General features: G+C 49.3%; 1 protein-coding gene across 1 annotated transcript; it reads right to left on the bottom strand.

Annotated features, from left to right (window-relative positions):
• Positions 1–15,740: 15,740 nt before the first annotated feature.
• Positions 15,741–18,632, bottom strand: LOC137847497 (olfactory receptor 14A16-like). Its single transcript, XM_068665765.1, has 3 exons — positions 18,489–18,632; positions 16,303–16,872; positions 15,741–15,917 (listed from the first exon to the last, which is right to left on the bottom strand). Exons 1-3 carry the CDS (start codon positions 18,630–18,632, stop codon positions 15,741–15,743), a joined length of 891 nt encoding a protein of 296 aa, XP_068521866.1.
• Between the last annotated feature and the right edge of the window lie 7,743 nt (positions 18,633–26,375).

Here is a 26,375-nt window from a genome sequence, read left to right as displayed (position 1 = left end):
AGAGGGTTCTTCTATAGCTGCCACTTCCCAAGGCTGATAGGACATGTCACAGGAGCTGTGCTGGCTTCTCTACTGTGGAGGACAGGGATGTTCCCAGGATCAATGATTACCTAGCTAAGCTGTTGGAGGGACAGGACATGAGGGTTCCTTCTCACAGAGTTGGCTGCAGCCTGTGTTGAACATAGTAAGATTTGGTCTCAAAGGTACCTAAAACATCACCTAGTTCCAACAGCCCTGCAGTAGGCAGGGGTACATTGCATCAGACCAGGTTGATCAAACCCCATTTAACCTGGCCTTCATGAATTCCAGGAATGGGGCACCCACAACTTCTCTGGTCAACCAGTTACAGTACCTCACCGCCCCCAGAGAAATCAATTTCTTCTGAATATCCAGTCTAAAACGACTCTCTTTTATTTTAAAAGCTACCGCTGTCTTGAATGGAAATGCAGGACAGGGAGACCCACTGGGCACAGTTGTTTGTGCTGCTGCTAAGGACAAGAGATATGCATCTCAGTCTGTCTCAGGAGCCTCACACTGAAATGTAGGTGCACAGAGTTCACGTGCAAGCCTGATACATGAACTCCTCATTTGGGTGGAGATAGTCAAGGAAGAGGAACACTCTTTTGTAAGCACCCAGGAAAGAAGTGCACAGCATCTGTCCCAGTCCATGTCTTTTCTACCTCATGCAGCTACTGAAATGGGGGACAGTCACCTTAAAGGTCTATGTCATGCTTTTCTGATCCATGCAGAATTTTCAGATACCCAAAGAAATGACCCCAGAAACCAATGTTTGGGTTATCTTATTTATTTTTATTCACAGGCTCTCATCTGCATGGTATCTCTCCTCCAGCTGGACCACTTCCTTCACATCTAATTCCTTTGCTCCCAGTGGGCTGCATCATCTCAGTACTTTGGCAACTTGGTTGGCCATGTTGCACCTGGGCTATTGCTCATGGTGGGGGTTAAGAGAATTTCCTTTCCTCTTCTTGTCTCACATCTGGCTTTCTCATCTGGAAGAAATCTCAGCTGATGAGCTATAGACTTCAGAACAATTTTGTCTCTTTGTGAAACTCCAGAGAAATATCCTCATCATTCAAAGTGTTCATGAAGCAAGGATCTGTGTGGGTTGTGTTTGCTGAAAGTTGAGAAGCAGACAGTCCTGGAATTGTGATCATTGGTGGGCTAAAGCAGCCCTGTGTTTCAATTCTCTTCTGTGCTGAGGAAGGATGCTGCCAGCTGACACTGAGCAAACCAGAACCTTGGTAAGGAAGCCTCTGAGACATGGGTAGAGAAAGGAGTAAAAGTTTTATTTATTCACCCCTGAATTTTGATAGAGGGAACTTGATTTGATTGAAATACTCATTAAAGATGCTGTTTATATTTTTTGTGTGTGAAGGTATTGTTTGATATGTTACAAGAAAGATGCATGATATTGTTCAATATACAAGAAAAACATGGTAATATATATATGGTAATATACATAGGCTAAATGTAATAATATATTTATCATGTATAGTTCTTTAAGTTATAGGATGTTCTAAGGAAAGTAGGAGGGATTTGGGACAAGGGAACTACAAGGGGCAACTGCAGACTTGAGTGGAGAAGTCTGATGTCAGGAGAAGTGATGCAAGTCCTAGGGGATAAATGAGAGAAATGGTGTGATCTGGGGAGGTGAGGAGCAAGGTTGTCTCTACAGGGTCAAACTTCTCCTACCTGTCCAGACCTCCTTAAGAGACTTCTAGGCCTTTCTGTGTCTTAATAAGCCCCAAAGTGTAGTTGATGCTCAGTCTATCAACTTCAACTACTGAGAGCAGACTGATGAAATCTCTCAGAAATTCAAAGTCAGAAACCAAACCCCAGAGTTCTTCAAAGCATTGATTGGTCACAATGAGGGCCATTTCTGAAAAAGCCCCATGGACACCTTAGAGCACTGTGGTGGCAATTGGAGGCCATGATCAGAGGTAGGCCAAGGCCCTGTGCAGGTGGCTCTGAGGCTGAGAAAATGCTGGCATCCTTCACACAGGCATCCACACCCATCAGCTTTCATGGGGCCTGTCAGACGACCAGACACAAGGAACCTCACCATGATCTTCCAGGCTATGTGACCTTCCTGATGGACTTTCAGCTCCTCAGATAGACACAACCAAGTCACATGACTGTCTCTCTCCAGTCATGTACTCAGGCACAAGACATTTGACAACCCACTGCCAAGGCTGCTTCTGAATGGGCCTTTCAGGTACTTGGGCAGAGGGCATCACACAAGCACCAGGTGCCTTCTGCTGGCCTGTGAGAGATGCTGGGAGATGTGTGCTTAGAAGTCCATCTGGCAGCCCAGAGGTGAGGGTTGACCTGGCAGCTACTTCAGAAAGATAGGACCTCCCAGTCCCTTGCCCAGCCATGCTCCTGATGCTGGCCTCTCAGCTCCAGAGGCAGAAGCGAGCTCACAGTCCCCACCAAAACCAATTGCTTCCTGCTGGAGTCAGAGTTTCTAAGGCACAATTGACACCCTATAGGAACATCCAAACCCGGCACCCTCCTTGACGCCTGGTGCCTAGCAAGATAAAGGCAAGGTCGTTTTCATCTTCCAAGGCCATGCACCTCCTGATGGCCTTTCAGCTTCTCTGATGGACAGAAGACCCCTGTGTGCAAGCTCTGTTAGGTACTAGGTCAGGACTGACCTTGAAATAAATATTTACACTAGCTTCACGTCAGCATCTCCTCAGTTACTTATGACAGCTAAAATGATAAAAGTATACTCTGGCCATGTTGTTGAAGGTGGCACATGATATCCTCAGTCAGAAGTGCCCTGATACCCACCTGCATGGCCATGGGCCTCCTGCTGCCTCTAGAGATCCCTAGGCACAGCTGACCTGAGCAGTTCATCCCCACCAGTCTCTGGTTAGGGTTTTATTATGTGCTTTGTTATGGGACAAGGGTTGGTGTTAAGGCTGGCAATTTAATGCTAGTGATTAAGGGCTAGGGATGAGTGTGATCAATTGGATAAGACTAATGGTAACAGGTGATGTGTTTGGGGGTTTAAGATAAAGGTAGGATTTGAAGTTGGGGATTAGAGCAGTGGATTCTTTCCATGGTGAAGCATAGTAATTAGGATAGCACTAGGTTTTAATGTTCCTGGTTAGAAGTATTACGAGAGCATAACATTAATATTTTCCTAGTGAGTATTGTGGCAGCATCAGCCTTACCTGAACCATTGTCACTTCTTCAAAATTTTTCCTTTCTATTAGCCAAGCCAATCTTCTCTCCCTCAAATCTCCTAGCTTTATTCTCCCAGATTTCCCCTGACCTCCCTAAATGTGTCACCCTTTTGGGGGCAGCTTTCTGATGGCCTTTTATGACCTCAGAGGCTCTTCCTTCCTGCTTGGCCAGCCAGGTTCTGGGACAGAAGTGACCTCACAGCTAGCATCCACAGGGCTACAAGGAGCTGTTGTACTCAGGAAGCCTCTTCCCAGCTCACCCAGGAACACCTGGTGCAGGGGATGCCCTGCACAATCTCTCAGGTACTCTGCCTGCCAACCAGCTCATGCTTCAGAAGGCCTCCCACATGTCCAGACTCACGTTTCCCGATGCTGCCTTTAGCAAGTCCAGGTCATACTGAAAGAAATGACCACCTCTTCGTGGAAAAGTGAATTAAGAACTGTACATATAGTTTAGGAAAAAGTCGAGAACTCTTCAGTGAAGGAGTTGGTGTGAAAGTCATAGAATCATGGAATCATAGGATCATAGAATCATAGAATCATAGAATCATAGAATGGCCATGTGTTGAAAAGGACCTTAAAGATCATCTAGTTTCAGCACCCATGCTCTGGGCAGGGTTGCCAGCCACTAGAGCAGCCTGCCCAGAGCCGCATCCAGCCTGGCCTTGAATGCCTTCAGGGATGGGGCATCCACAACCTCCCTGGGCAACCTGTTCCAGTGCCTCACCACCCTCTGAGTGAAAAAAATGTTCTTACTTTCTAACCTAAATCTCCCCTGCCTTAGTTTAAGGCATTCCCCCTTGTCCTATCACTATCAACACATGTAAACAGGCGTTCCCCCTCCTGTTTATATGCACCCTTTATGTACTGGAAGGCTGCAATGAGGTCTCCCCAGAGCTTTCTCTTCTCCAAGCTAAACAAGCCCAGTTTCCTCAACTTTCTGCATCAGAGAGGTACTCCAGCACTCTGATCATCTTTGTGGCCCTCCTCTGGATGCCTTCCAAGAGCTCCACATCCTTCTTGTGCTGGGGGTCCCAGGCCTGCATACAGTATTCCAGGTGGGGTCTGACAAGAGCAGAGTAGAGGGGGACAATCACCTCCCTCTCCCTGCTGGACTCCCATTTGCTGGCCCCACAGCAGCAAATGAAGTAGGGGAGGTCAGTGGTCGTGTCTCTGATGCTGCAATTAACTCTTCCTCCTTTCCCCCCTGCCTCCAACCCTTTTCTCTCCCCCAGGCATCCTGCAACCCCCAGGCCAGTGCCACTCCCCAGCACAGTACACCCAAACTCTGCTGACCCTGGGGCTCCTCAGGCAGCACCACTGCACAAACACAGCACCCTGCTCTTCTCCCAGGACACCCCATGTCCCCCTGTCCAATGTGCCCACAGCCCCGAAGCTCGTGGTGCTGCTTTGCAGAGTGAGAGTGCTGTGGTGTGTGGGGCCGTGGGGGCACTCTGCAGGGCTGTGATGGTCAGGCTGGGAAGGCAGAGCCAGCTGGTGGGGGGCACTGCCACTGACTGCCTCCCACACAAGTGATTCTTTAGCCATGGAGGGTGCACACAGATAGCTGACCTCCTTCAGAGTCAGAGACTCATGGAATACATGTAGCCCGAGCTGGGAGGGGCTCACAAGGATCATCAAGTCCAACTCATTTCCAATGTCAGGAGAGATTTTGCGGTGATTCACGTGATCCAGTCTATGAAATTTCACCAGAGATGTAACAACCAATTCAGCAGACTGTTTTCCCTGCGCCTGCTGTGTTTCCTGGAGTTGCAGAGCTCTCCTTCACCTGCTCGCACCCAGATTTAGCACCTTGTCTCTGGGTCACTTGGCCTTGGACATGGTCATACTCTATGAGCTCATAGAGTATGGCTCATTAGGCCTGCTGACTCCCTGGCACATATTGTCCCTGCCAGTCCACTGGATTCTCCTGGCAGCTCCTGCATCCCTCCAGAAAGATGCCTGCCTGCCTTCAGCCCTATTGCATGCTCTGGATCCATTCTAGAGAAGTCACCATCTCTGTGGGTGCCAGGCACCAGAAGACAATTCCAGAATCAGCCCTTCTTGCCTAAAAGCTCATCCCGGGTGATCAGCTGATCTCATGCCCTGAGCGCATAGAGAAACAAGCAAAGCAAGGAGCCTCCTTTGAGTCCATTCCTTTGCAATATCCATGAGAGCAGCTTTGGGAGAAGAGCTGAGCCTTCAGGCACTGCCCCAAGCAGATCCCCATTTATGCTGGAGGTGCTGGTACAGAGCCAGCTATGTTAGAGAAGTGCCCCTGGCCTGTCCCTGCCTGTGGACACAGGACTGCCCCACAGCAGCACAGTGAGCACGCAACAAGAACAATCAGTCCTCACAGCAACACAAGGGCTCTGAAGGAGAGCATGGGAGATGAAAAGGAGAGCAGCTTCCACCAAACCAATCCCTGGGATTTCCTGGCAGCGCAGCTGTGCCAGGACTCTTCTTCCCTCCACCTCTGCGCACAGCCAAGTGCCCCTGCAGCTCCACCACAGGTCTCTGAGGAAGGATCCATTTATTTAAATATATCTCAAACACACTTTAAATACACGTTGTTTCCACCAGTTCTCAGAGTCACTCAAGACAGGTGGATGTTTACATGGAAGAAAATGAACAAATCATTTCATTTTGGACAATATTACCACAAGATATAAAAAGCAAAATGAGGAAAAAAATACATCTCACCTGGAATGAGTTTTATTTTGAGTGATATGAGAAGGAAGATAGACAGCTTATCGCTTCTGAAAAACAGTCATGAGGTTCCACACTGCATCCTTAAGCTCCTGGTTCCTCATGCTGTAGATGAGGGGGTTGACTGCTGGAGGTACCACCAAGTACAAAACAGCAAGCAAAAGATTCAGGGACTGGGAACAGGACATGGAGGGGGAGTTCAGGAAGGCAAAAAAGGCAGTGCTGAGAAACATGGAGACCACAGCCAGGTGAGGGAGGCACGTGGAAAAGGCTTTGTGCTGGTCCTGCTCTGAGGCAATCCTCAGGACAGCCCTGAAGATCAGCACATAGGACAGCACAAGGAAAACAAAACACCCAAATGCTAAAACAGCACTAACCACAAGAAGCCCACCCTCTCTGAGGTAAGCATCTGAACAGGAGAGCTTGAGGATCTGGGGAATTTCACAGAAGAACTGGTCCAGGGCATTGCCTTGGCAGAATGAAAGGGAAAAGGTATTGGCAGTGTGCAGCACAGCATAGAGAAAAGTACTGCCCCAGACAGCTGCTGCCATGTTGACACAAGTTCTGCTGTCCATTATTGTTCTGTAGTGCAGGGGTTTGCAGATGGCAATGTAGCGGTCATAGGCCATGATGGTGAGAATATAAAATTCTGCTGAGAAGAAAAAGACTAACAGAAAGGCTTGGGTAGCACAACCTGCATAGGAAATGGTCGTTTTGTCCCAGAGGGAATTGGCCATGGCTTTGGGGACAGTGGTAGAGATGGAACACAGGTCAGTGAGGGCGAGGTTGAGGAGGAAAAAGTACATGGGGGTGTGGAGGCGGTGGTCGCAGGCTATGGTAGTGAGGATGAGGCCGTTGCCCAGGAAGGCAGCCAGGTAGATGCCCAGGAAGAGTGCGAAGTGCAGGAGCTGCAGCTTGCGTGTGTCTGTGAATGGCAGGAGAAACTCAGTGGGGAAGCTGCTGTTAGTCATTTGATGCCACGGGGACCTGTCCATGGAGGAAAAGAGTGACAAGTTAGGGAAACCCCCCTACTTCTCTCAGAGAAATCACCATTCTCTTAGATTGCATTTCAGCTATGGTAATGACACTGCAGGGCAGGTACTCTTAGCCTCCTTGTTGTGTATCACAGTGCAGTGCACAGGCTTCTCTCCTCTCTTGGAGGTCCAGCTGAGGAGGAGGTGGCCCAGGAGGTGACCTGCCCAGGTCTGTGCTGCCTGCAGCTGTCCCTGTTGGCAGCTGCTTCCCTGTCCCCACAGGTCCTCCCTGCCATTGCTCATAGACTCCATCCCATCCACTGTGTGCTCAGCTCTGTGCTGCAGACACCTCCTCTCCCAGGACACTTTTCAGGGACAATTCCCCATGTTCAGTGGCTAATGAGCAGCTCTGACCTAACAGGAGGTAAATAGAACTGGTGGTTCAGGGCCTTCATAATAATGTAGAAATAAATTTGCATCTCCTACTGCCACCCAGCAAAGCAAAAGTAGAAATTTCAAAGGAAAGAATGCTTCTCCTCAAGAATCCCTTCCTCTGACCTCTTAGTTGAGGAGTCCTCTCTGAAGGTGTCCTGTGGAGCTCTGAGCAGCCTGCCGCAGGAAGCAGCCTACCGCAAGCAGCAGGACCTTGCCCTGTCCTGCCCTTGTTGGGGGCTCCTTCCACCCACCGCTTCTCCCCGCAGCACCCTGGGCAGCTCCCTGAGCAGGCTGAGTGCTGAGCTTGGCAGGCGGCAGAGGCCCTGCCCCAGCACACAGCTCCTGAAGCACTGTAGGGACCCTGCTCTGCACCACAGCCCTGGGCACCCCTGCCTGCACCCTGGCTACACAGCCTACAGCTGGCCCTGCCAGAATGAAGTCTCATGTCCTGTCCCTCTGTTATTTATGGCACATAATCCATGCTCTGGAGCTTCTCACTCTCCTCCAAAGAAACTCTGACAGTCCTCCTGAAAGCTCCCACAGGCTGTGGGATTTGCCAGAAAATCTGGAGATGGCACCAGGAACAACAGCTGTGCTGCCCTGCAGCCAGACACTTACCCTATTCAGGGCTGTGAAGATTTTTCCTGCAGTGAGCTCTCAGCATCCCCCCTCCACACTGCTTTTAACATCTCCCTCTCTTTTCTCAGCTGCCCTTGTCCCCTGCAGGCAGTGCCCCCAGCCCTGCTGTGCTGTGCAGAGGAGCTGCTCCTGGGCAGAGCTGTCTCTCTCTGGCACTGCCCGCTTGCCAGGAGCTCCCCTTGGGCCCAGGAGCGGAGCCCAGCTCAGCAGCACAGGGAGCTCTTGACAAGTCCCTGGGCCTCCAGGGGAATCAACTTTGAAACACTCCGAAGTAAACATTCATGCTGATTCCCTCCATTGGATAGGGGACAATGCCCTTTTTCATTTCAGAAGAGGTATGATGTCCAAGAATCACTTTTTCCATATCCTGGTTTTAGTCAGAACACCCAGCCTTCCCTCTCCTGAAGGAAGAGTTTTAGCTGGGTCAGTCAAGGCATCTCCTTCTTTATTTGCAGTCCAGATGCTAGAAGGGGGCTTAGTTGCCTCTCCCATGCCTCACACAAGCCCACAGGATTTGGGATTCCTCTTGCCTTGTTTTAAATGTGCACTAATTAGGAATCTGCATGTCAGCTGCTTGTCTCAGCTCCCAGCATATTGAATGAAGACAGAGGCCAGGAGGAAGCTGTTCAGATGCAGACACCAGGTGACAATGGAGGTGCCAGAGAGACATTAGAGTGATATTTGAAGTGCCAAATCCCTCTGGGCCATAAACCCTCTGGGCCATAAACAGAGATTTTATTGATGTATGTTAAATATAATATAGTTGTAGCCATTTCTCAATAGCAAATAAATAAAAAGCAAGCTATGACTTGGTTGCAATAACTGAAACATAGTGGGACTGTGCTGATCACTGGAGTGCTACAATGAATGGCTATAGACTCTTCAGAAGGGACAGGCAGCATGGAAAGTGTGGTGGTGTGGTTTTTTATATTAGAGAGTGTTTTGATGTTGTGGAACTCGAGTCTGGGAATGATAATGTTGAGTACATATGGGTTAGGGTCAGTGGGAAGGCCAACAAGGCAGGCATCATGCTGGGGGTCTCTTATAGATCACCAAACCAAGATGAGGAGATGGATGAGGTGTTCTACAAGCAGCTGGCAGAAGTTGCACAATCACCAGCACTTTTTCTCATGGGGGACTTCAACTTCCCAGACATATCCTGGAAATGCAATGCAGGTCAGAGGAAGCAGTCCAGGAAGTTCCTGAATAGTGTCGAGGATAGCTTCCTGACCCGTTTGGTTAGTGAGCCTACCAGGGGAGGTGCCCTGCTAGACCTGGTGTTCAAGAACAGAGAAGAACTGGTGGGAGATGTGGTGGTCAGGAGCTGGCTTGAGCAGAGTGACCACGAAAAGGTAGAGTTCTCTATTCTTGGTGAAGTCAGGAGGGGGATCAGTAAAACTGCTGTCTTGGACTTCCGGAGGGCAGACCTTGAGCTCTTCAGGACACTGGTTGGCAGAGTCCTTTGAGAGACAGTCCTGAAGAGCAGAGGAGTCCAGGAAGGCTGAGCACTCTTCAAGAAGGAAATCTTAAAGGCTCAGGAGCAGACTGTCCCCACATGCCCAAAGATGAGCCAGCATGGAAGAAGACTGGCCTGGCTGACCAGAGAATTGAGGCTAGAGGTTAGGAAGAAAAAGAGGGTTTAGGATATTTGAAAAAAGGGCAGGCCTCTCAGGAGGGCTATAAAGATGTCATGAGGCTGTGCAGAGACAAAATTAGAAAAGCCAAAGCTCATCTGGAGCTCACTCTGGCTACTGCTGTTAAAGATAACAGAAAATGTTTTTATAAATACAGAAACACAAAAAGGAGGACTAAGGAGTATCTCCATCCTTTACTGGATACGGGAGGAAACTTAGGGACAAGAGATGAGGAAAAGACTGAGGTGCTTAATGTCTTCTTTGCTTCAGACTTTAGCAGCAAGACCAGTTGTTCTCTAGATACCCATCCCCCTGATCTGGTGGAAGGGATGGGGAGCAGAATGTGGCCCTCACTATCCATGAGGACATGGTTGGAGACCTGCTACGGCACTTGGATGTACACAAGTCAGTGGGGTCAGATGGAATCCACCCGAGGGTACTGAGAGAACTGGTGGAAGAGTTGACCAAGCCGCTTTCTATCGTTTATCAACAGTCCTGGCTATCAGGGGAGGTGCCAGTCAACTGGCGACTAGCAAATGTAATGCCCATCTACAATGAGGGTTGGAGTGTGGACTCAGGAAAAGATGGGCCTGTTAGTTTGACTTCAGTACCAGGGAAGCTCATGGAACAGGTTATCTTGAGAGTCATCACGCGGCACTTGGAGGACAACCAGGCGATCAGGCCCAGTCAGCATGGGTTTATGGAAGGCAGGTCCTGCTTGACGCACCTGATCTTCTTCTATAACAAAGTGACACACTTAGTGGATGACAGAAATGCTGTGGATGTGGTCTACCTTGACTTCAGCAAGGCTTTTGACACAGCATTCTCCTCAAGAAACTGGCTGCTCATGGCTTAGACTAGTGTATACTTCATTGGATTAAAAACTGACTGGGTAGCTGGGCCCAAAGAGTTGTGGTGAATGGAGGACTCTGCTAGTGACCAGCAGTTGGAGGCCGGTCACTAGTGGAGTCCCCCAGGGCTCAGGACTAGGGCCAGTTCTCTTTAGTATCTTTATCAATGATTTGGATGAGGGGATCGAGTGAACCCTCAGTAAGTTTGGAGATGACACCAAGCTATGCGCATGTGTCGATCTGCTCGAGGGTAGGAAGGCTCTGCAGGAGGATCTGGATAGGCTGGACCAATGGGCTGAGGCCAACTGTATGACATTCAACAAGGCCAAGTGCCGCGTCCTGCACCTGGGGCGCAATAACCCCAAGCAGAGCTACAGGCTGGGAGATGAGTGGTTGGAAAGCTGCCAGGCAGAGAAGGACCTGGGAGTATTGGTGGATAGTCAGCTGAATATGAGGCAGCAGTGTGCTCAGGTGGCCAGGAAGGCCAACAGCATCCTGGCTGGTATCAGAAGCTGTGTGGCCAGCAGGGCTAGGGAAGTGATCGTCCCCCTGTACTCGGCTCTGGTGAGGCCGCACCTCGAGTACTGTGTTCAGTTTTGGGCCCTTTCCTACAAGAAGGACATTGAGGTGCTCAAGTGAATCCAGAGAAGGGCGACGAAGCTGGTGAGGGGCCTGGAGAACAAGTCCTACGAGGAGCGGCTGAGGGAGCTGGGATTGTTCAGTCTGGAGAAGAAGAGGCTCAGGGGCGACCATATCTCTCTCTATAGGTACCTGAAAGGAGGCTGTAGAAAGGTGGACATTGGTCTATTCTCCCGCATGTCCTTTTATAGAACAAGGGGAAATAGGCTAAAGATGTGCCAGAGGAGATTTAGGTTGGATATTGGAAAAACTTCTTTACAAGGAAGGCAGGAGGAGCCTGGCCAGGAGAGATGTGAGATTTGGGGGAGGAAAGAGGAGCTTGGCCAGCAGAAGCTAACTATTTTGAAGAGGTAAGAATATTCAGGAAATGTTGATCCTACCATAAAGCTGACTTAAAGCAGCCATGTGAGGCCCTTACCCTATTTTAACCTGTTACATTAATACCTAAATCTACATGCCACTCCACACCCTGACAGAAATCCACCACTCTAATTTTTTATCACAATATCCCTTGAAGCCAATATTAGTCCATAATCTCTTTCAATTACCTTTCCTCTATTGCTCACCCTGATCCCTGCACTTCACTATAGCATTAAAATGCTCAATTTAACCCTGGTCTTCTTGCAGACCTAAAAAAACCCTCAAGCAAAGAGCTTGCCCATACCCTAACCACAGACCTGACACCACAAGCAGAACACCAAACCCTCCCACTAAACAGCTGCTTGATCTCTCAACCAGCAAGGTTTGCCACAGTCTCTAATGCCATACATGAACAACTATCATCCAAAGCCTGTCTTCCTGTGCATTAACCTTCTCACCTTTAACCCTTTTCCTAACCCTTAACTTTAGGTTCTTGTTCCCTTGGGGCAGAGCAGAAACTGTGAGATTGCTGTGCAGTCACATGGCATTCAAAATGAATGTGAGGGGCCATGGATTTGATCAGCTTGTAGGCCACAAGGAGGAGATGGGTGGGAATGTTCTGATGAGCTCAGTTCTGCCTCAGGACCTCCCGAACCAGCAGGAGGAATTGGCCTGTGAAAGGGACTGTGAGGTCATTTCCGTCTGAAGTAGTTGACAGCTCACACTCCTACCTGGGATCTGTACTTTTCAGCTGACATCTGCCAGTGGTCCTGGTAGGCCAGCAGAAGGTACCTGGTTGGCATGCTGACTGGGGGATACGCTCTGCCTACATACCCAGGAGGACCCAGTCAGAAAGAAGGTGCAGATATGGGTTGTTCTGTCCCTTCTACTTGAGTCCATGACCGGACAGCAGGAGTCACAAGGCTTGGGTGTGTCTACACAAGAAGCTGAGAGGCCAGTAGCAGGCCCCTGGCTTGGAAGATGCTGGTGAGGTGACTTGTGTCTGGTTGGCTGACAGGCTGAAGAAGGCCAATGGGTAGGGAAGCCTACTTCAGGACTGGTTTCCACCCAGATGGAACTTTCTTTGGTAGTAAGAAAGAGTAGGAGAGAAAAACCTGCCAGAAAATGCACCTTGGAAGGTTGGCACTGGCCATGAAGAGGAAGAAATGTCCCTCAAAGGGTTGTGCTGTGGTGCTAGAGGTCACCCAAAGAATGTCTTTGATCAGACACTTTGATCAGCTTTGTGTTTGAAGGAACAGCTGGTGAGGGTTGACGAGACATTGGTGAAACCACGGAAATGCCAGGATGAGAGAAAGGTGGGAAACAGAGATGGGTGTCTGCAGCCTTCCAGGAAATAAGGCAAAGTGTGGGGCAGCATAGGAAAGTCTAGAGAGGCCAAAGAGGTGGGTGCTGTCAAGAAGGGAAGGCCCCAGCAACCCTGACTTTTTTGTCCCCTTGGATAGAGCTTCTAAGGAGATGAAATATAGTCATTGCAAGGGGGCTCATTGCTTTCTTGAGACCCTGTGCAGAGGCAGGAAGGAGTCATACCATTGTTCTTCTTATGGCATCACACTGCCCACCACACCCCACAAACCCCCAGCAGGAGCCCAGAGCCAGACATGGGAAAGCAGGAAATTCCCTTCCAGTGGCTGGAGTCAGGGCCTGGCCCTTTTACTTCAGCACAACAAACACAGACTTTTCTCAGCACAGTGCTTTGCCTATCTGTAATCATGGCCTCCAATTATCTGTCCTAACAAGTCCCTGAGGAGAATCTCTTGGTAACAGCCCTCAGTGGAGCCCATTAATACTCCAAATCACTTCAACTTTTCCTTCTGACTTTACTTGCTCAAGCAATTGCATCATTCTCCTCTCAGTACCTGATGTTCACAGACTAGGCACCAAAATCCACCATGGAATTCATTAAAATGCAGAAGCACCTAAAAAAAACATATGTCTTCCATAGTGTTATTCATGTCCTCAAGACTTGAACAGCTAATTGGAGAGCTTTCATGGTGTAGTTAAGGAGGAAGATTTCAAAAAGCACCTAATAAATATCTCTTCTAATTTTAAAAGATGAATTTTGTTGCATTTCAGTTTTGAGCATCTTTATTCAATTGATAGTAATCCAGGGCTTATCCTATGGAGACATCCATAGGGAGGAAAAGCAGACACTTGAGGTTTGACAGTGCATGGGCAACCTTGCTCCTCAGCACCCCAACCCTGACATTTCTCTCACTGGCCACCTGGCATTTGCATCATTTTTCCTTACATCACACTTCTGCATTGAAGTCTGCAACTGGATGTTACAGCCCCTTTGCACCAGCTCCCACCTGGTTTCCTTAGTTGAAGCTTAGTTCAGCTTCATTGCCCTTCTCTGGACTCGCTTGAGCACCTCAATGTCCTTCTTGTAGCGAGGGGCCCAAAACTGAACACAGTACTTGAGGTGCAGCCTCACCAGAGCCGAGTACAGGGGTTCAATCATTTCCCTAGCCCTGCTGGCCACACTGCTTCTTATACAAGCCAGGATGTTGATGGCTTTCTTGGCCACCTGAGCACACTGCTGGCTCATATTCAGCTGACTATCCACCAATACTCCCAGGTGCTTCTCTACCAGGCATCTTTCCAACCACTCATCTCCCAGCCTGTAGCGCTGCTTGGGGTTGTTGTGCTCCAGGTGCAGGACCCGGCACTTGGCCTTGTTGAACTTCATACTGCTCACCTCAGCCCATTGGTCCAGCCTATCCAGATCCTCCTGCAGAGCCTTCCTACCCTCGAGCAGATTGACACATGCACCTAACGTGGTGTCACCTTCAAACTTAATGAGGGTCCACTTGATCCCCTCATCCAGATCTTCAATAAAGATACTAAAGAGAACTTGCAGTAATACTCAGCCCTGGGGGACTCCACTAGTGACTGGCCTCCAACTAGATTTAACTCCATTCACCATGACTCCTTGGGCCTGGCTATCCAGCCAGTTTTTAACCCAGAGAAGCATATGCCAGTTCAAGCCAAGTGTAGCTTGTTCCTTCATAAGAATGCTGTGGGAAACAGTGTCAAAAGCCTTATTGAAATCAAGGTAGACCCCATCCACAGCCTTTCCCTAATTTGCTAAGTACGTCACTTTGCCTTTCTGTTAGTGACCTAAAGAACCTTGCCATTCTCAAACCTTTAAGTCACTGTTTCTATTGTTGCAGATTCTCTTGGAATCTTCTGTTACATTGGTTGATGATTAAAACACAGGATTGTCACCCATTCTGACAGTAGAGTCCAACACCTTCTTCCTGAGTCAGAAGGGACCTCTGGAGGTGTCCATTACCATCATTTTCTCTGAGTAGTGATAGCTCTACAGGTAGATCAGGTTAGTCAGTGCTTTCTGCAACTGGGTTTTGAAAATCTGTGTGCCCATGATCCAGTGCTGATCTACTGTCTTGATGGCTGTTTCCCCAGTATAGACACTGATGTCAGCAGAACAATGGAGATGGTCAAATTTCAAAGATCATCTCCCTTTGGGTAGTGGGGAATGGCCATTCCCATGCTCCCCACAAGTGTTTGCCAAGCTGTTGGTGTTGCTGTGCAGAGCAAATGGGCTGTGGTGCTGTGGGATGAATCTGCATGGCCATGCTGGTCAGGGTGGGAAGCAGACTCAGCCAGGTCCGGATCACTGGGCTGGACCAGACAGAGGTACTCCGTGAAGGGGGAAATGAATCACTGACCAGCTTCCCTCCTCTCTGCCTGCTGGGTGCTCATTCTCTTCTCTGAGACTGCAGAGTCACAGGTTCCCAGTGAATACCTGGTTTTAGTTCAATCCCTGTGGCTGAGCTCACAGTGGGAGATCTCTCACTTTCTGAAGGGCTGCAGTCACAGGCTCTGCTTTCTGCTGTCCCTGGAGGTACTTTGGTCTCTGCAGGCAGCTCCAGATTCCCCTCCTCAAGTTCATCACCTACGGGTCACATGTGGGAACGGCCCTGGCTATGTAATGCAGTGACCATTCGCTGCCTCTGCTGTCAGCAGACACCCATGGGTGAGTCTTAAATCTAGCCCTTGGTCTCTGACAGGTCACAATGCAAAAATGAGCCATTATCTCCAGAACTGAAACAGGAACAGATCCTTGTGGGGAGCAATCCTTTGGGCCTATTCTTGGCAGTGGTTTGGGAAGGAAAGCCCAGCCTTCAGGCATTGCACTGGGGTAATTCTGTTTTATTACAGAGATGTCATGAGAGAGTCTTCACTGACTCACAGTGTTAGATGCACATTTATACAGCCTCCATATGAGACAGAATAGGTTCATTCATTTATAGCGGGGGGTGGAGTGGAAGGCGGGATGGGAGAAATGCAAACACATGTAGGAATGCAAGGCGCACAAGAACTCATAGTGATGATGATGATGATGATGATGATGATGATGATGATGATGATGATAACAATAAGAAGAATAAGAATAAGAAAAACCAAAACACAGTCCTGGAAGGGGATGTACTGGGGTTCATTACTGAAGAGTGAAGGGGTCTTTATGAGTACTGAAAAAAATCCACATCATCATTTTCCAAACTGCATCCTTCAGTTCCTGGTTCCTCATGCTGTAGATGAGGGGGTTCACTGCTGGAGGCACCACCGAGTACAGAACTGCCAGCAAAAGATTTTGGGATGAGGAAAAGATGGAGGGAGGCTTCAGGTAGGCAAACGTGACAGTAATAAGAAACAGGGAGACGACGGCCAGGTGAGGGAGGCACATGGAAAAGGCTTTGTGCCTGCCCTGCTCCGAGGGGATCCTCAGCACTGCTCTGAAGATCTGCACATAGGACAGCACAAGGAAAACAAAACACACAAAAAATAAACAGGTACATACCACAAGAAGCTGAACTTCTCTTAGGTAGGTGTCTGAGCAGGAGAGCTTGAGGATCTGGGGAATTTCACAGAAGAACTGGTCCAGGGCATTGCCTTGGCAGAATGAAAGGGAAAAGGTATTAGCAGTATGCAGGACAGCATTGAGAAAGCCACTGCCCCAGACAGCTGCTATCATGTTGACACAAGTTCTGCTGTCCATTATTGTCCTGTAGTGCAGGGGTTTGCAGATAGCAATGTAGCGGTCATAGGCCATGATGATGAGAAGAGAAAACTCTGCTGTGACAAAGGCAAAGAAGAAATAGACCTGGGTGGAACAACCTGCATAGGAAATGATCGTGGTGTCCCAGAGGTAGTTGGCCATGGCTTTGGGAACAGTGGTAGAGATGGAGCCCAGGTCGAGGAGGGCGAGGTTGAGGAGGAAGAAGTACATGGGGGTGTGGAGGCGGTGGTTGCAGGCTACAGCTGTGAGGATGAGGCCATTGCCCAGGAGGGCAGCCAGGTAGATGCCCAGGAAGAGCCCAAAGTGCAGGAGCTGCAGCTGGCGTGTGTCTGCGAATGGTAGGAGGAGGAACTCTGTGGGGAAGCTGCTGTTGGACATTTGCTGTCTCTGGGACAAAAAAAAAAAAACAAACAACAAAACAAAACAAACAAACAAACAACAAAAAAAAACAGAGTCTAGTTACCGAAACTTCTCTGAACAAACTCCCCTGCTTCTTTCACAGAAATCACCATTCTCTCAGCTTGCATTTCAGCTATGGAAGTGACACTGCAGGGCAGGTACTCTTAGCCTCATCGTGGTGTATCACCTTGCAAGACACAGGCTTCTCTCTTCTTCTGGAGGTCCAGTTGAAGAGGAGGTGGCTCATGCCCTAAAGCCCCTGAGGACAGAGGCTGTGCTGGGTGGCAGAGGAGAGCAGGGGGTTAATGCAGAGAAGGGGCCTGCACTGCAGGCCTGGTAGGGAGTGCCTGAAAACCACCTCCCTTGGTGTTTCAGGCAGCAGCTAGCTTCCTCTCGCTCCCTGCCCAGGTCTCTGCTACCTAGAGCTGTCCCTGCTGGCATCTCCTTCCCTGTCCCCACATCTCCTCCCTGCCATTGCTCACAGACCCCGTCCCACCCACTGTGTCCTCAGCTCTGCCTGCAGACACCTGCTGTCCCAGGACAATTTTCAGGGACAACTGCTTGTGTTTACTGGGAGTTTTTCTATTGTAAAAAGAGGTAACAAGAACTGGGGTCTCAGTGCCTTCATAGTAATGTAGAAATAAATTCCCATTTCCCGAGGCCACCCAACAAAGCAAGAGGAGAAATATCAAAGCACACAATGCTTCTCTTCAAGAATACCTTGCTCTGATTTTTCTCTCATGGAGTCTACTCTGAAGTGCCCTGGGAGTGCTGTGGTGCCATGAGCAGGCTGCCCCAGGCAGCAGCCTCCAGCCAGCAGTAGGATCCTGTCCTGCCGGGGGGCTCCTTCCACCCACAGCTTCTCCTCACAGAACCCTTGGCAGGCTGAGTGCTGAGCCTGACAGGCAGCAGAGGCCCTGCCTCAACGCACAACCCTGGGGCACAGCAGGGACCCTGCTCTGCACCACAGTCCTGGCCACTCCTGCCTGCACCCCGGCTGCACAGCCTGCAGCCAGCCCTGTGAGAAGGAACCCTCATCTCCTTTCCCTCTGACAGCTGTGTCAGGGAATCCCTGCTTTGGACCTTATTATTCTCATCTAATTCAAAGAAGCTCTGAGAGTCCTCCTGAAAGCTCCACAGGCTGTAGGATTTGCCTGCAAATCTGGAGATGGCACCAGGAACAACAGCTGTGCTGCCCTGCAGCCACAGACTTACCCTGTTCAGGGCTCTGAAGATTTCTCCTGCAGTGAGCTCTCAGCATCCCCCCTCCACACTGCCTTTAACATCTCCCTCCCTTCTCTCAGCCACCCTTGTCCCCTGCAGGCAGTGCCCCCAGCCCTGCTGTGCTGTGCAGAGGAGCTGCTCCTGGGCAGAGCTGTCTCTCTGCAGTGCTGCCCGCTTGCCAGGAGCTCCCTTTGGGCCCAGGAGCCTGGCCCAGCTCAGCAGCACAGGGAGCTCTTGAGAAGTCCCCGGGGCTCCAGGGGAATCCAGCCTGAAACAGACTGAAACATCCACTAATATTTTTTCCCTCCACTGAGGAAGGAAACTCTTTTCCAGCACTATCGTACCTCATATCTGAAAAAGCATTTGTTCCATGAGTGACCTTTCTCTGCAGAGCTGCTCTCAATGATTTCTTCTCCCAGTCTGTACTCATGGCTGAGGTTGCCCTGGTCCAGGTGCAGAATCTTGCATTTGGACTTGTTGAACATCATTATGTTAACATTGGGCCCACTTCTCAAGCTTGTCCAGGTCCCTTTGAATGGCTTCTCTTCCTTCTGTTCAATCAACTACACTCTCAGCTTGATGTCATCTGCAAACTTGCTGATGACATCAATCCCACTGTCCATTTCATTGATAAAGATTTTCAATAGTCCCAGTCCCTGGAGAGACCCCTGTGGTAAACCTCTCTTCACTTGCCTCCAACTTGGAGATGGAGCCATTGACCACCACTCTCTTGGTGTGACCTTCAAGCCAATTCCTTACCCACTGAGTGGTCCAACCCTCAAGCAATTCAAGAGACTACTAGAGCATGTTGAGGGTAAGTTTCTGGTCCAGACATTTGGACCAGGATGGATTCTCCAATTTGGAGACTAGGATGTCATGTGGGACCATGTCAAATGCCTTACAGAAGTCCATGTAGATGGCATCGGTCAGTCTTCTTTTGTCAACTGATGCAGTCAGTTCATTGTAGAAAACCAGCAGATTGGTCAGGCACGATTTGCCTTTACTGAAGCCATTCTGGCTGTCTCGGATCATGTCTTTGTTTCTCTTTTTCTTACAGTTGCCTTGATATTGCTTCCAGGAGGATATTTCCCAAGATCTTGTCAGGCAAAGAGGTGGGGCTCATCAGTCTGTAGTTCCCCGTGTCTTTTTTCTACCCTTTTTAAAAATGGGAATGATGTTTCCCTTTTCCCAGTCACCTGACTGCCAGACCTTTTTAAATATGATGGAAAGAATCTTGGCAACTGCATCAGCCAGTTCCTTCAGGACCCTTGGATGCAAGTCATTAGGCCCCATAGACTTGTATGTCTTTACTTTCATCAGGTGGTCTCAAACCTGCTCTTCACTTACAGTGGGTGAGACTTGACTCCCTCAGCCTCCATTTACAGGTTCAAGGAAAAGAAAGACTTGGGAAGCCTGACTGGCAGTGAAGACCAAGGCAAAGATATTGTTGAGTACATTAACCTTCTCCATATCTGCTATTACCAGTTCACCCATCTCATCCGTCAGAAGGGACACACTCTCCATCGCCTTTCTTTTCTGGCCAATGTACCTCTAGAATCCCTTCCTGTCATTCTTTGCATCCCTTGCCAAGCTCAGTTCTATCTGTGCCTTGGCTGTCCTGATCCCATCCCTGTATATCCGGACTGCATCCCTGTACTCTTCCCTGGCCACATGTTTCTATTTCCACTGCCTGTGCATTTCCTTCTTGTGCCTCAGTTTGACCATCAGGTCCTTGCTGAGCTGCCCCAGTTTTCTGCCCTCCCTGCCCACTTTCTTATGCAGGAGGATGGAGAATTTCTATGCTCTAAGGAGAACATTCTTAAAGAGTTGTCAGCTCTGTTCAGCTTCTTTGTCCCTAAGTATTCCAGTATCCCTGGACAGTATTCCAGGGGATCTCATCCACAAGGTCTTTAAGTAGCTTGAGGTTGGCTCTTCAGAAGTTCAGGGTCCTGACTTTGTTCTTCACCAGGCCCACATTCCTTGAGATCACACACTCAACGAGGACATTGTCACTGCAGCCCAGACTGCCTCCAATCTTAACCTCTTTAATGAGTTTGTCAGCACTAGTGAGCACCGGTGCCAGTAACACTTCTCTAGTTGCTCTGTATACCTGGACTGGGAACTTATCCTCAATGCTCTCTGTGTCTCCTGATTTGCTTACAGCATGTTTTGTAGCTTTTCCATCAGACAACCGAGTAGTTGAATTCCCCCATCAGGATGAGAGCATGCAAGCATGACACTTCTTGTAGTTGAAGCATGAAAGCCTCATCAACAAGCTCTTCTTGATCAGGCAACCTGGAGAAGACCCCAATCACAAGGTGTCCTTTATTGGTGCGGTCTTTAACTTTTGCCTACAAGCTCTCAACCTGTCCATGGCTGTTTCTCAGAGGCATCTTTTTGCAATCAATCCTTTCCCTAACATACAGGGCAACACTCCCTCCCCTTCTTCCCTGTCTATCTCTTCTGAAGAGCTTGTAACCCTCAGTGCTCCCAGTTGTGTGAACCGTCCCACCACGTTTCCATGAGAGCAGTTAGGTCATATTTGTCTAATTGCACCATGGTTTCCTTCAGCAACCATGCGATGGTGGAGCTGATTCAGTGGGGAGGGTAGTATAGCTCACAAATAGCAAGCTCAAAATCTTGGCCGTCGGGAGAGCCGTCTTTGGCCTCCTCACCTATCTGCATGGAAGAATCCTGTGAGTTTAGGAAAGCTATAACCTACCTGTAATTGAACTTGGGCAAGGATTTCAAAGGCAGTAAGAAGGGCTTCTAAAAGTATATAGGTGGCAAAAGGAAGGCTCCAGGAAATGTGGACCCACTGCTGAATGAGGCCCAATACTAGTTGAAATGAGACAGGGAAAAAGTTGAGGTACTGAATTCATTCTTCACCTCAGTCATTACTGGCAAGACTGACCTTCAGGAATCCCAGGTCACAGAGAACGGAGGAAGGTCTGGGGCATGGGAATTTGGAGGGAGTGGATCAGGTCAGGGCATACTTGACAAAATGGGATATATACAAGTCTATGGACTGCCTGAAAAATCTGGTGATATCTGACAAATCTGCTGGACTTCTACAACAGGGTTACAGAACTGGCGAATAGAGGAAGGACTGACATCATCTACCTGGAACTGTGGAAATCATTTGATGCTGTCCCCCATGATATCCTTGTCTCTAAATTGGACACTGATTTGACCAGTGGACCACTCAGTGGGTAAGGCATTGGCTGGATGGTTGCATTCAAAGAGTTGCAGTCAATGGCTCAATGTCCAAGTGGAGATCAGTAACGAGTGGTGTTCCTCACAGGTCAGTATTGGACTGGTACTGTTTAACATCTTTGTTGGTGACATGGCCAGTGAGATCAAATGCACCTTCAGCAAGTTTGTTCATGACAGCAAGCTATGTTGAGAAGTCAAAATTCTGGAGGGAAGGGAAGCCATCCAGAAGGACTTTGACAGACTTGAGAGGTGGACCTGTGTGAACCTCATGAAATTCAGCCAGGCCAAGTGCAAGGTCCTGAATCTGGACTGGGGCAATCCCAAACATATTTACAGGCTGGGTAGAGAATGGATCGAAAGTAGCCCTGAGGAGAAGGACATGGGCGTGCTGGTGGATGAGAAGCTCAACATGAGCCAGGAATGTGTGCCTGCAGCACAGAAAAACAACATTATCCTGGGCTACATCAAAGGAAGCATGGCCAGCAGGCGAAGGAAGGTGATTCTCCCCCTCTGCTCTGCTTTTGTGAGAACTCACTTGGGGTCCTGCATTCATCTCTGGGGTCCCCAGAACAAGAAGGACATGGAAGTATTAGAATGAGTGCAGAGGAGGGACACAAAGATGATTAAGGGTCTCAAGAACCTCTTCTATTGGAGAGGAGAGCTGGGAGGGAGTTGGGGTTGTTCAGCCTGGAGGAGAGAGGGCTCCAGGGCGACTGTATAGCAGCCCTCCAATACCTAAAGGAAGCCTACAAAAAAGCTGGGAAGGGACTCCTTGTCAGGGAGTATAGTGATAGGAGAAGGAGTAATGGTTTTAACCTAAAAAAGGGTAGGATTCAATTAGATTTAAGGAGGAAATGTTTTGCTCTGAGGAGAGAGGAACACTGGAACAGATTGCCCAGAGAAGTTGTGGATGCCTCATCCCTGGAATTGGTCAAGACCAGGTTGGAGAACATTGAGAACCTTTTGAGAACATTGCACAGGTGTAGTGGGAGATGCTAAGCCCTATGAAATGGCATCAGTATGACCCCGTGTCACAGCCCATCTTCTGAAGAATGAGCATGAAGCTACTGCACAGCCTCTCTGTATGTGTAGAGTTCGCCAAGGGCATACAGCACAGTGACAGTGTTGTTTCCTCCAACCTGCCCTCTCCAATTCTCATGCCTGGAGAGAAAGAGCAGGGGACAGGCTGAGGTGAGAACAGGCTTTGTCTCAGTGGTTAATGGCTCTGTCACTTGGCCACTGAAGAAGGTGAAGAGGAAGGACTCTACAACTACCTGGAAGGAAGTTGTGGGGTGCTGAGGGTCAGCCTCTTCGCGCAGATAACCAGCAGTAGGACAAGGGGGAATTGCCTCAAGTTGCACCAGGGGAGGCTCAGGTTGGAAACGAGGAGCAATGTTTTTCCCAGAAAGAGTGGTCAGGCATGGGAATGGCTTGCCAGGGAGGTGTTGGAGTCACCGTCCCTGGGGGTGTTTAACAAAAGCTTAGACATAATACTTAAGGCCGTAGTTTAGTGGGTGATATTGTTGATAGGAGAATGGTTGGGCCAGATGATGTTGGAGGTTTTTTCCAACCTTAATGATTCTATGATTGTAAGCAGAAGAATCCCTCCCAGTGATCTTGTCTCAGGGGCAGATGGCCATGGGTGTCAACAGAAATGCTGAATGCTGGCCTTGGAGATTAGTGCCACATGGACAAAGCTACAAATTCCCTTCTCAAATCTCAGGCCATCCACCAACAGGAACCTCCCCAGAAGTGGGGGGCTCTCTGTGAAGAAGCCTCAAGGTTCCTCACAGTGCACTCAACCAACGCAGTGCAGATTGCTATCTAGGTAGCTGTAACTATACCATCCATGAGAAGGGGAGAATGAAAGTGGGTGTGCAAAGGGTCTGTGAGAAATGAAGTGGGTTTTGCTCAAAAACCCTGTCCTAATTGTCTATGTCTTTTCCAATATGGACAGGCAACTATGTTCTGAGACAGCAAATGTCCAACAGCAGCTTCCCCACAGAATTCCTCCTCCTGCCATTCTTAGACACACGCCAGCTGCAGCTCCTGCACTTCGGACTCTTCCTGGGCATCTACCTGGCTGCCCTCCTGGGCAACAGCCTCATCCTCACAGCCGTAGCCTGCAACCACCACTGCCACACCCCCATGTACTTCTTCCTCCTCAACCTCTCTCTCATTGACCTGGGCACTATTACCACCACTGTTCCCAAAGCCATGACCAATTCCCTCTAGAACAAAAGGGCCACTTCCTATGCAGGTTGTGCTACCCAGATTTTTATGTTTGCTGTCTTTCTCACAGCAGAGTTTTCTCTCCTTTCCATCATGGCTTATGACCGCTACGTTGCCATCTGCAAACCCCTGCACTACGGGACAATAATGGCCAGCAGAACTTGTGTCAACATGGCAGCAGCTGCCTGGGGCAGTGATGTTCTCAATGCTGTGCTGCACACTGCCAGTACATTTTCCTTTCATTCTGCCAAGGCAATGCCCTGGACCAGTTCTTCTGTGAAATTCCCCAGATCCTCAAGCTCTCCTACACTGATGTCTACCTCCAGGAAATTGGGCTTCTTGTGTTTAGTGCTGTTTTAGCACCTGAAGCCCCCCTCCATCTCTTTGCCATCTCTCGACCTTTTGCTTGCAGTTCTGTACTCAGTTGTGCCTCCAGCAGTGAACCCCCTCATCTACAGCATGAAGAACAAGGAGCTCAAGGTTGCAGTTAGGAAACAAATATGTGGGATATTTTTCAATACTCATAAAGATCCCTTCACCCTCCAATAATGAATCCTAGTACATCCCCTTCCAGGCTTATGCTTATAACTTCCCTTCCCTTCCTTTCCCTTCCCTTCCCATTTTCTTTCCTTTTTTATTGTCATTATGACTGTTTGTGTTCATTACATTCCTACATAAATATTTTAATTCGCCCCATTGCTATGAATGAATGAAACTGTTCTGTCTCATATGGAGGCTGTATAAATGTGCAACAACGCTTTAAGTGAGTCAGTGAAGACTTTCTCACAGCATCTGTGTAATAAAATGTAATCACACAAGTTCAATGCAAGGCCCGGCACACCACAGCCCCTCGCTTTGCAGAGCAGCACCGCCAGCTCAACAGCTGTGGGCAGCATGGGCAGGGGCTGCAGGAATGTCTGCTCAGGCCAGCCCAGATGTTCTGGGCTGGGGCAAGGCTGTGTGGGACATGGGATGTCCTGGGAGCAGAGCAGGGTGCTGGGTGTGTGCAGTGGTGGTGCCTGAGGAGCTCCAGGGCCAAGTTGGGGGGGGGGGGGGGGAGTGTCAAGGCATCTTCTGCAGCAAGGACACTGCCACTGACATCATCTGCTTCATGGGCTGGGCTGGGAAGAGGTCTCCTGAGCACAACAGCTCCTTGTAGCCCTGTGGATGCTGGCTGTGAGGTCACTTCTGTCCAAGCACCTGGCTGGCCAACAGCAGAGAGGCAGAGCCTCCGAGGTCATAAAGGCTTTCAGGAAGCTGCCCCCAACAGGGTGATGTATTTTGTGAGGACAGGGGAAAGGTGGGAGAATGAAGGTGGGAAATCTGGTGGAGACGACAGGGGCTTGGCTAACAGAAAGAAAAGATCTGGAAGAGGTGAGAGGGGTTCAGGCAAGGCTGTGAGCTGCAACACTTACTAGGAAAACATCCAGGTCAAGCCCTGGCAATATTTCTAAGCAGTAACTGTAAGCCCTACCCCTACATCTAAATGCTATCCCTCTCTCTGCAAGGAATCTACTACTCTTACCCCTAACCTCAAACCTCACCTGGCATGGGTTAGCCAAGTCCCAAACCCATAAGGCCTTACCATACACTCTTACCTCATTTCTCACCCTATTCCTCAGCCTTTCATCCTTAGCACTGAATTCCATGACATGATTCCTCAACAGAGCCCTGAAGAAAATCCCAACAAATAACATAGTCTCTACACTACACACAAACTAGAAGCCAAAGAAGTAAACACAGGCCTCCCTCTGATACTCTGCCCAACCACTAACCCTGGAAGGCAAGATCTAATCCCTAAAGCCTAAGCTGAACACCTAATCCCCAAATCCTGCATTCCTGTGGTCTAGTCACCTAATTGAAGCAGTTTGACCTCATGAGGCTGGGTAGAGCTTGAGAGGTCCTACAGCAACCCCTTGGTCTTGGAGGAGGCAGGTGAGATGATATGGATGTGGTCAGGTCACAAGACTCAAGGAAGCGATGGGTGGGGATGTTCTGCTGAGATCAGCTGTGATTCAGGGTCTGAAGAGGCAGCAGGAGGCCCATGGCTGTACAGGTGTGTGTTGGAGCACATTCTCAAAGCTTGTTTGACTATTACTTGAATTCTACAGGCTGGAAATACTGCACTGAGCACTTTGGGAATCTTTCCAGCCCAGAGCAGGGTTAGCACATGCCCTGGCTATTGGGGGAGGTCCCAGCTGACTGGCGGCTAGCAAATGTGATGCCCATCTACAAGAAGAGCCGGAGGGCAGACCCAGGGAACTACAGGCTGGTCAGTTTGACCTCATTACCAGGGAAGCTCATGGAGCAGATCCTCTTGGGAGTCATCATGCAGCACTTGCAGGGCAAACAGGAGATCAGGCCCAGTCAGCATGGGTTTATGAAAGGCAGGTCCTGCTTGATGACCCTGATCTCCTTCTATGACAAAGTGACGTGCTGGGTGGACGAGGGAAAGGCTGTGGATGTGGTCTACCTTGACTTCAGCAAGACTTTTGACACCGTCTCCCACAGCATTTTCCTCAAGAAACTGGCTGAGGGGGATGAGAGGGAATGGGCTAAAGTTGCACCAGGGGAGTTTTAGGTTAGAAGTTAGGAAGAACTTCTTTACTGAAAGGATTGTTAGACACTGGAACAGGCTGCCCAGGGAGGTGGTGGAGCCACCATCCCTGGAAGTCTTTAAAAGACGTTTAGATGTAGAGCTTAGGGATATGGTTTAGTGGGGACTGTTAGTGTTAGGTTAGAGGTTGGACTCGATGATCTTGAGGTCTCTTCCCACCTAGAAA

This window comes from Anas acuta, chromosome W (genome assembly GCF_963932015.1).
Source record: "Anas acuta chromosome W, bAnaAcu1.1, whole genome shotgun sequence".
NCBI lineage: Eukaryota > Metazoa > Chordata > Aves > Anseriformes > Anatidae > Anas > Anas acuta.
The sequence above is the reverse complement of the archived record's forward strand: the minus strand, read 5'-3'. Positions and strand labels throughout refer to the sequence as shown.